Raw genomic sequence first — 10,371 nt, 5'->3', positions numbered from 1 at the left:
TGTCCTTCCATTCTGCAATCCAGGTAATCTTTTGATTGCTCTCTGTACCGAGACTTGTCAACTTATTCTCTTGGAGGCAGTTCATAAATATCTCCTTGGATTCTTTACGTTTACCCAGATGATCCGAGAGAATGCTTTGTCTGGGGACCTGGGCTGAAACTCTTGGAGCTGAAATTGATCGTCGGCGACACATTGCTCAATTGCCAGGCAACATACTGGCGAATCTCCTCTGCACCCTCTCTGGTGTAATAACATCCTTTCTGTAAGGGTCCTTCCCGTTTATTCCCTCGTTCCCCCTTTCTCTTATCTTGCCGTTATCATTTTTGATCTGTGGGAGATTAAGTCCAGCAGCAGAGCGAATGAGGTGCGGCACGGTGGCGCAGTGGTTAGCACTGCTGCCTCACAGCGCCAGGGACCTGGGTTCAGTTCCAGCCTTGTCTGTGTGGCGTTTGCACGTTCTCCCCAGGGGACACCGCCTCAGAATAAGGAGGCCGAGAAGAGGAAGAATTTCCGCGGATGGAGGGTGCTGACTCTTTGGAAACCTCTGGAGGGCTGTGGAAGCTCAGCCATTGAGTCTGGTCAATAACGTCATGTCCAATCTGATTCTGGCCTCGATTCCACCTTCCTGAATGCCGTCTGTAACCTTTGACTCGCTTCTGGGTCGCAGATCTCGAATACAGCCTTGAATATATTCAATGACGCAGCCTCGTTGCTCTCTGGGGGTGGGGGGGGGTGGGGGGGGAGGAATTCCGATAGACTAATGACCCTCACAAGAAAAACTCTCTCAAACTGGGAGACCCCTACAGGACTCCCACACAAAAGAAATCGTCCTCCTGGAATCTACCTTGTCAATTTCCGTCCGGAGTTTTCTCTTTCAATTCGATCGTTTCTTCCTTCGTCGAAACTATCTGCTCGGCTTTTCTTAATAAGACAGCGCCTTCCTCTCAGAAACAAGTTGAGTGAATCTTCTCTGAATACGTCAAGTAGAATTATATCCTCTTTTGAGTGCTAGAACAAAGCTACATTGTACTCCATGTGTGGTTCAGTTAGTGTGGCTGAGTCCTACACATCGGGGAAACATTTTAAATAATTGTTTTTATGCTGGTGTTATATATATTAAAGGTTTAACCCTGAGCAAATTGTGCATCTTGACAAGGTGATTATCTGAAAACAGCGTAGGAACTGTCTACTTTTCAACTGCAAGGAAAGAGGTGGTGAAATGCAACTGATTCCTTTGCTAATTGAAGTGGAATTTAGACCAGCTTTCTCACCCCCCCCGCCCCCCCCCCCCCCATTGGAGAAGGCAAACTCCTCACACGTGCAAAGTAGTGAATTAAGGCTCCAACATCGAGCAGCCAGGTCGCAGAGCTTAAATATATTCTGCAAACCATTAAATAATCTTTATTATCGCCACAAGTGGGCTTACATTAACACTGCAACGGTTACTGTGAAAAGCCCCTAGTTGCCACATTCCAGCACCTGTTCGGGGTCATAGAGGGAGAATTCAGAATGTCCAATTCACCCAACAAGCACATCCTTCAGGACTTGTGGGAGGAAACCGGAGCGCCCCGGAGGAAACCCGCGCAGACACTGGGAGAACGTGGAAACTACACACAGACGTTTCCCCGGGCCGGAATTGAACCTGGGTCCCTCGCGCGGTGAAGCAGCAGTGCTAACCACTGCCAGTTTGTTTCATGAACCAAATCGTGAAGACCTCCGTTTTCACCTGCAGAAACTGAAAATCTTTGGTTTTGGTCGGGACAGATCGGTACTTTTCTTTTGCATCACTATTCAGGCAAAGCAATCTGTCAAATTTTGTACTAGCCTATTTTAAACTTTGAGCAGTTGAGCACTGGTCGAATGGATTGTAATCCTATTTTAATTCTTTTCTCCTCCCAGGTCGACACACAATGAAATGGAAAAAAACAGGTAGGCTGATTCCGAAGGCTACTTAAATCAGAATGTTAACGTGTAACGGTGTGTTAGCTTAATGCTCTATAGTGCATACTTTCACACTGACCTCCTGGTTCATCAACTGGAGATTACTTCTTAGTGATTAAATTGAAGTCTATCCTGCTTAAAGAGCCTAATTTCCAGCGGTTATGTTGTAAACTGCCTGTGTAACAATGAGGCCCCAGAAATTAAGGAGGGGGGTGATGATAGTTAGGTTTAATATTGGGCTAGTCAAAGTTCCTTTTCTGGCAGGTGTCATCTGGGTCACGCAACCTTGCAAATTCTCTCAAGGAAAGGTGCTTCACTGTTCAGTGAAAAATAGGATAGGCTTGCATTTATATAGAGCCTTTTGTGACGCCAGCACATTCCAACCAATGGGGTACTTTTTGAAGTGTCGTACTTGCACTGTAGGACGTGTGACCGCCACTTTGCACATCTAGGGAGGACAGGGCAGCAGATGCCTGGGAACCCCACCACCTGGAGGTTCCCCTCCAGTCACTCACCATCCCGACTTGGAAATTCATCGGCCATTCCTTCACTGTCGCTGGGTCAAATCCTGGAAACTCCCTCCCTAACAGCATCACGGGTGTATCGACATCACACAGACTGCAGAGGTTCAAGAAGGCACCTTCACAAGGGCAAGTAAGGGATGGGCAACACCTCCTGGGCCTAGCCAGCGACACCTGCATCCCGTGCATGAGTAAGAACACAACAGTAATGAGGAAGTGGGTGATAATGTCAGGTATGTTTAAGGCATTTCTGGAAGATCATCTGGCTTCCAGTTCTACTTTCAGGTAGCTTTGAAGCAAAGTAGTGCAACAATGTGGGCAATGTCTGGGAAAAGGTTATGAAGCTCTGTTTCTCTATCCATGGATACTGCCTGACCTGCTGAGTTTTAAGGATTTTCTGTGTTTTGTAAAAAATCACTGATAATACCAGGAAGCAATCTCGGATCAGATTTAAAAGAAAATTGAAGTTACATAACGAAAGAACACTTCTGGACGCGACCCTATGGTATAAGCGCTCTTCATGCGAATCACATCAAGTCGTCTTTCCGCTCACCATTTACACCCTTCAGGATAATTAATCCGTTGCTTTATACTCCGTGCTGGTGGTGTTGTGGCTTGGGAATCCCTACAGTACAGAAGAAGGCTATTCGCCCATTGAGTCTGCACCGACCCTCTGAAGAAGCACTCTACTAGGCCCACTCCTCCACCCGTAACCCCACCTAACCTACACACCTCTGGACACTTGAGGGACAATTTTTTTTAACACGGCCAATGCACCTAACCTGCACATCTTTGGACTGTGGAGAAAAACGGGAGCACCCGGAGGAAATCCACGCAGACATGGGAGGGAATGTGCAAACTCCACCGAGGCTGGAATCGAGCTCTGGTCCCTGGCGCTGTGAAGCAGCAGTGCTAACCACTGTGCCGCCACGCCACCCCTGGCACTTTTTCAAAAACAACAACTATCATTAAGAGCCACCACCAAAACTTTGTCGGGCAGTTTGCTGGAGCAGGGCATCGCAAGGGTTTACCCCTGCAGACATTTTACCCCTCCTCATCCTTCTTTGAGGGTAAAATGCCCTGCACCACGATTTACTCACTAGCAAGGGGACTTGCTCTCTTTTAGGGTTGATTTGAAGGTGGACGAATAATGATCTGGTCATTAGGTCGGTACTTGCGCTGTTGAGGAACAGCCTGAGCTTTGTGTGGGACGTTTGCTGTGCGACTCTCGCTGTTTCTAAACATAATGTGGGGTTGGAGGGGAGGGGGGAAAGCGGCTGGGATGGCGTGCGCTATTCCTTCCACCAGACTAAACAGCTAATGGCCATTTACACAGAGTGGGGTATCACTTTTACTTGGTGCAGCAGGGCTGTCTTTTTGCCAGCACGCTCTGAGCAACAGAAATGGAGCATGACTTGATTTGCCCATGGTAAATGTGATAAAATTGGTCTCCAGATATTGACGTTGTCAACTTCTTTACGGTGATGTATATCGATGGGCCACTTGTTGCAGTTGGGTGGATCGGTCTTGATCGATGTGCTGGATTAGGGGGTTAGGGTGGGTGAGTGGGCCTAGCTAGAGTGCTCTTTCAAAGGGCCCGTGCAAACTTGATGGGCCAAATTGCTTCCTGCTGTAATGTCGGCGTTCTGTGGATTTCTGCTGGGGTGACGCCCGCCTTGGCACGGGGGTGACACCCCACTGCCACCCTACTTTGCAGCAGAAGCCAAATCTCTCTCTCTTGTACATTTCCTTCTTTAAAAAAATAATTAATAAAATTTGAAGTACCCAATTCTTTTTTTTCCAATGAAGGGGCAGTTTAGCGCGGCCAATCCACCTACCCTGCACATCTTTGGGTTGTGGGGGTGAGACCCTCGCAAACACGGGGAGAATGTGCAAACTCCACACGGGCAGGGACCCGGGGCCGGGATCGAACCCGGGTCCTCAGCGCCGTGAGGCAGCAGTGCTAACCACTGCGCCACCGCGCTGCCCTAACGTGGGCATTTCTGTCTGACTAGCGTAAAGCCAGCTGTAGCTGTAGTAAAGCATCCGATATGTTTGTGGTTAATGTACTCTTTCCTGTGGTATTAACCCGAACCATTGCATTGCTTATTCATTCTCTCTCTCTCGTCTCTCCCCCCCCCCGTCCCTGCCTGATGCCGGATGACTCTTCTTATCACTGTTCCCTTGGTTGCTTTTGGAAACTGTCCATTCTCTGCTCACTGCGTTGCCCGCAAGTTGAATCGCCACCCAGGGAGAGACCCGGTGTCCAGCTTTTCAAATGTGTGGTGCTTGTGGAAGGTACTGCATCCTGTCAGATCTTTATTTATTTATTTATTTATTTTAAAAAGGACAATTTTGTCCACCTTTTGTTTCATAGTCGAAATGATGGTCTTGATTCCAGGATTAACATTGTTCAATCGGGACATTTCTGGACATACCAGTGCAGACTGGGGAATTTGTGTAGACCGCCGTTCCAGATTCTCCCCTGCATTGAAGTACGCACTTTCCAATCTGCAGGCAGCACCTACCATCCAAGATGGTCAGATGGACTCGCTGCTTCTGGTGTGGCACCCCTGCTGATTATGGCTCGTTGCCAAGGAAGACACATTCATGCTGGATGATGCCAAGCACCTGCTCTTTTGAAGTAGTCAGCTGCTGGTGTCAAAGTATGTGAAAGGGAAAGAGTTGACCCCTGTGTGCCTTCTGAAGCCATTCAGAAGGACGAAAGCAGCCGATACCTGGGAACGTCACCATCCCGACTTGGAAATATACCCTCCGTTCCTTCGCTGTCGCTCGGGTCAAAATCCTGGAACTCCCTCCCTAACAGCACTGTGGGTGTACCTGCACCACACGGACTGCAGCGGCTCAAGAAGGCGGCTCACCCACCACCTCAAGGGGCAATTAGGGATGGGCAATAAATAACTGGCCGAACCACATCCCGTAAATGAATTAAAACCCTGTTTTTTTCCTTTGTGTGGTCGTGCCCATAGAACATCTGCAGGTGGACAGTTGTTTGAAGCATTGTGTTCCTGATGCTTGGTGCCTGCTGTTCTGCAGGTTTATTATTGATGTTGGAGACGGCAAAGCGGGGAGGAATGAGAGGCTAAACGAGTGGTCGTTCCTCCCAAGGCAACCATCCATTAATGGGAATTGATTACGTCAGGTAATCCAGAGATGGAAGTCGAATTTCTTCCATCCACTTTCCCGCCTTATCCCCTCGATTCCTCTCCTGATTAAAAATCTGTCTCGGCCTTGACCATAGCGACCCAGCCTCGACAGCTCTCTGCGGTAAAAATTCCACAGATTCACTCCCCTCTGAGAGAAGAAATTCCTCCTCATCTCTGTCTTAAATGGACGACCCCCTTACTCTGAGATTGTGCTCTGGTCCTAGACTCTCCCACATGAGGAAACAGCCCTCTCAGCATCGACCCTGTCAATCCTCTGAGAATCCTCGATGGTCTCAATAAGGTCGCCTCTCATTCTTCTAAACTCCATTGGGGACAGCCCGACCTACTCGACGTCTCCTCAACAAATCCCTCCCTACCCGGGAACAACCGAGTGAACCTTCTCCACACTGCCTCCATTGCCAGTCTATCTTTCCTTGGCGAATACGACATTCAGTCAGTGGGGTCACCATTTAGGATGGGCTATCTTACAGCAAGTGCTTTGCGGAAGTTGACGCTGCCCTGGTCAAACACTGTAGCATCGGAAGTAGTGCACATTGAGCAATGTGCATTGCAGCAGATATATATCCGGTGCTTGTTTCCTTGCTGCCTGGTTCTGTACTTCTTTTCTGATCGCACTGGCGTGCAGTTTTAATCTACTGCAGCATCTTCAGCCCTCTTCCACTTCCAATCAACTTGTGCAACTGCTGAGGTGTAGCCAGCTTGATGTGGGCACCATTAGGTTCAGGGGATGGCGTTGATGCCGTCTTCAGATTCTTATACACATGCTAGTATCGTTCATATGGGCATACATACTTCAACCCCGCTTTCCTGCTGACCCTCGATAACCTTTCACCCCCTCGATAATCAAGAATCTATCCAGCTCGGCCTTAAAAATATTCAAAGACTCTGCCTTTTGAGGAAGTAAGTTCCAGAGTTTTGCCAGCGTCTTGAGGGAACAGATTTCTCCACCTCTCCGTTATAATTGGGCGATCCAGTGACCTCTTCGTTCTTGATTCTCCTACAAGAGGGAACACCCTCGCCGCCCCTGTCAAGACCCCACGGTTTCCTAAAGGTTTCAATCGAGTTGCCTCTTACTCTTCGAAACTCTGGCTCTAACCTCTCCGACCGTTCCCCATAAGACAACCCGCCCATTCCTCATATTAGTCAAGTAAACCTTCCTGAAACTGCTTCCAACACATTTACATCTTTCCTTAAATAAGGAGACTGATACTGTCCACAATACTCCAAATGTGGTCTCACCAATGACCTGTACAACTGAAGCATAACCTCCCTACTTTTGTAGTCTATTCCCCTCACTATAAAGGATAACGTTCATTTAGCTTTCCTAATGACTTGCTGTACCTGTACACGAACCTTTTGTGATTGATGCACTAGGCCACCCAGATCCCGCTGCATCTCGGAGCTCTGCAATCTCTCACCATTGAGATAATAAGCTTCTTTATTATTCTTCCTGACATAATGGACACTTTCACATTTGTGCTATTCTGTTTGCCAGATCCTTCCCCACTCACTTAACCTTTCTATGTTAGTTTGTCGCACCCTCTTCACAACTTGCTATCCTCACCGATCTTTGTGCCGTCATCCAATTCGTACCTCTCTGACGACTGTCATTTTGGGGTGAGACAGCCTGGGAGAAGACGCTGCTGTGCTGTTGCGAAGTATTGCTGCTGCTGCCAATCTGAGATAAAGGTGGAAAATTCTGCAAATACGAAGCAGGTCAAGCAGCATCTATGGAGAGGAACAGAGTTGAAGTTTCAGGCTGTTTGTTGAAGGTTCCCCTCATGGTGGAGGGTCACGATGGGGAGAAGGGAGGCACTCGCAGTTGCCCGCCCATTATTTAAACCTACGGGGATCTGGTCTGCACACCATATGGATAGAATGGGGGATTTGGAATGGGTGTACAGTGTGGAGGTGATGCATTGTGGAGGACTAACAAGACATGGGAATACACCAACGGTAGGGCGCTAGGAAGTACAGAGGTACCTTGGGGTACCTGTCCATAGATCCCTGAAGGCAGTAGGATAGGTAGATAAGATGGTTAAGAAGACAGATGGGATACTTGCCTTTATTAGCCGAGGTATAGACTATAAGAGCGGGGAGGTTATGATGGAGCTGTATAAAACGCTGGTTAGGTCACTGCTAGAGTACTGTGTGCAGTTCTCGTCGCCACTCTATAGGAAGGATGTGGTTGCACTAGAGAGGGAGCAGAGGGGATTCACCAGGATGTTGCGTGGGCTGGAGCGTTTCAGCTATGGAGAGAGGCTGGTTAGGCTGGGGTTATTTTCCTTGGAGCAGAGAAGGCTGAGGGGGGACCTGATTGAGGTGGACAACATTATGAGGGACTTAAACAGGAAGAAAACGTTTCCCTTTGTACAGGGGCCAATAACCAGGGGTATAGATTTAAGGTAAGAGACAGGAGATTTAGATGGGATTTAATTATTTGGGGACATAGGTTTAAGGTGCGAGGGGCAAAGTTTAGAGGAGATGTGCGAGGGATGATTTTTACACAGAGGGTAGTGGGTGCCTGGAACCCGCTGCCGGAAGAGGAGGTGGTAGAAGCAGGGACGATAGTGACGTTTAAGGGGCATCTTGACGAATTTTTGAATAGGATGGGAATAGAGGGATACGGCCACCGGAAGTGTAAAAGGTTTTAAGTTAGACGGGCAGCTTGGTTGGCGCAGGCTTGGAGGGCTGAAGGGCCTGTTCCTGTGCAGTAAACCAAAGAGAAAATGCTGGGAAAACTCAGCAGGCCTGGCAGCATCTGTAGGGAGAGAAAAGAGCTAATGTTTCGAGTCCAGATGATCCTTTGTCAAATCTTGTCCTGTGCTGTAAAAAACTCTACGACTTTACAGAATAACAAACCACCGGAGCCCTGACCAAAGGGTTGCTTGGGAAATAGAAGGAGTCCATGATCTCATTGTTTTATTTGCGGTTAAAACTCTGGTTGGTTTTTTTCTAGTCTCTATGGATGTGCTGCAGCTGCAGGAGTTGATCAAGCCCTCTGCTAATGTTGCCCTAACGTGGCCACACTGGGAACCTGCATTGCAATTCTCTATTTACTTTCGGGATATTTCTGATTTCTCTGTGAAGTGAGGCTCTAACGCGGGCTCGCAATTGTCCCGGTTGCTATCTAGAAAGTGCGGGCGTGCTGGCGAAGATTTGGGCCTCTGATTGGGCGCTGTGGATTTCTGAATGAGATAACTTGGTTCTCCTGCTGAAAGGTCCCTGTGGTGATGAAGGTGTCTGTAATCTGCAGATCGCGCAAGAGTCTTACAGGTCATCTGAGGTGGGTGGAGGATGTAACAAATTTGAGGGCAGCTGTGTTGGAGCTGAAAGCAAACCTTAACATGAACTCTGTCCTCGAATTGCGGTTTGAAAGTGCATTTTCCGAACCTTCTCCGACAAAATCATTTTATTCCAGTCACACACCGCTGCGTACTCTCTACACTAAAGGTGCAAACTTATCAACGGAATGTCGAGGTTACAATAGAACGCGTATTTTAGCCGATAATGCCCATTTTGTTTGGGAAACCGCCCGACTGAACATGGTAGTAGCAGAGTTCCCACAAGGGTGCCATGTTGACAAATGGCCAACTGTTAAAGTTACAGAACACAAATGTTTTTCGCTTCCTTGCTGCAGCCAGAGGAATGTATTATTATGTCAATGTCCATTCGTTCTGCATTCGTATGCACATGACTTGAGAATGAGGTTAAATTGGAAACCGTGCTGTTCTTCCCAGCCCTTAACACAACTTACTTGTTCCATTTTATTTGTTTTTCATGGATGACCGTGGTTAGCACTGCTGCTTCACAGCGCCAGGGTCCCAGGTTCGATTCCCCGCTGGGTCACTGTCTGTGCGGAGTCTGCACGTTCTCCCCATGTCTGCGTGGGTTTCCTCCGGGTGCTCCGGTTTCCTCCACAGTCCAAAGATGTGCAGGTTGTGTGATTGGCCATGATAAATTGCCCCTTTGTGTCCAGGGATGTGCAGATTAGGTTATGAGGTCACGAGAATAGGGCGGGGTGGGATTACGGATGGAGATGGAAGCAGCGAAAAAGCAGCCCGATTCGGGCAAGGCTGTGGGCGATGGCTTTCGTCATCCTTGTCACATGCTCTGTGTTTATCCTTCACCCTTGCAAGCAGGCGCGCGCGTGTGGAGATGGTGGGAGGGTCGGACACAGTCAAGGGCCCAGGAAGCATTGATGCAGACATAGGCATGCCAGCCCAAGTCCTCATTATGCTGCGTTGAGTGTTAGATGGCGACCATTTTGATCCTGTGAGCATGCACCATTCCCATGCTCCTTCTCAGACCACAAGGTGTAGGGGCAGCAGCAAGCCATTGGGCCCATCCAGTCTGCTCTGCCATTCGATGGGATCGTGACTGGATTTCCCCGTCCAGCAATTGAGAGGAAGGTTATCAGTCGCGCGAATAAAGCCATGGCTCTTGGCACCTTCAGTGTATTTGGGGATGGGAATGATCTTTGTGTGCTGCGCCTCCCAGTTTAACAACAGGGTTATTATGAGTTCACAGGGATGAGGTAATGGAAGAGCATGTAATGTGGCCCGAGTTGATGTAACAAACCCAGGTACCTTGTCTGAATAGATCAGATAAGCTGATGAACATGACTGCAGGGGCCTTTTATAGAAACATTTTGGCGTTCTCTTGTGCCGTCTACTATATTTATGGCAGTGTGTTGATGGCTCCGATTCGGCAGCCTTTAA

General features: G+C 48.4%; 1 protein-coding gene across 1 annotated transcript in view; it reads left to right on the top strand.

The window, feature by feature from the left end:
• The first annotated feature begins 1,902 nt into the window (after positions 1-1,902).
• Positions 1,903-10,371, top strand: part of LOC140397029 (max dimerization protein 1-like) — a 29,022-nt gene continuing 20,553 nt past the window's right edge. The window contains exon 1 of the mRNA XM_072486075.1: positions 1,903-1,929. Coding sequence (XP_072342176.1) covers positions 1,916-1,929 — 14 coding nt within the window. The 5' untranslated portion in view covers positions 1,903-1,915. The remainder of the gene's footprint in view (positions 1,930-10,371) is intronic.

This window comes from Scyliorhinus torazame, chromosome 20 (assembly GCF_047496885.1).
Source record: "Scyliorhinus torazame isolate Kashiwa2021f chromosome 20, sScyTor2.1, whole genome shotgun sequence".
Taxonomy (NCBI): Eukaryota; Metazoa; Chordata; class Chondrichthyes; order Carcharhiniformes; family Scyliorhinidae; genus Scyliorhinus; species Scyliorhinus torazame.
The sequence above is the reverse complement of the archived record's forward strand: the minus strand, read 5'-3'. Positions and strand labels throughout refer to the sequence as shown.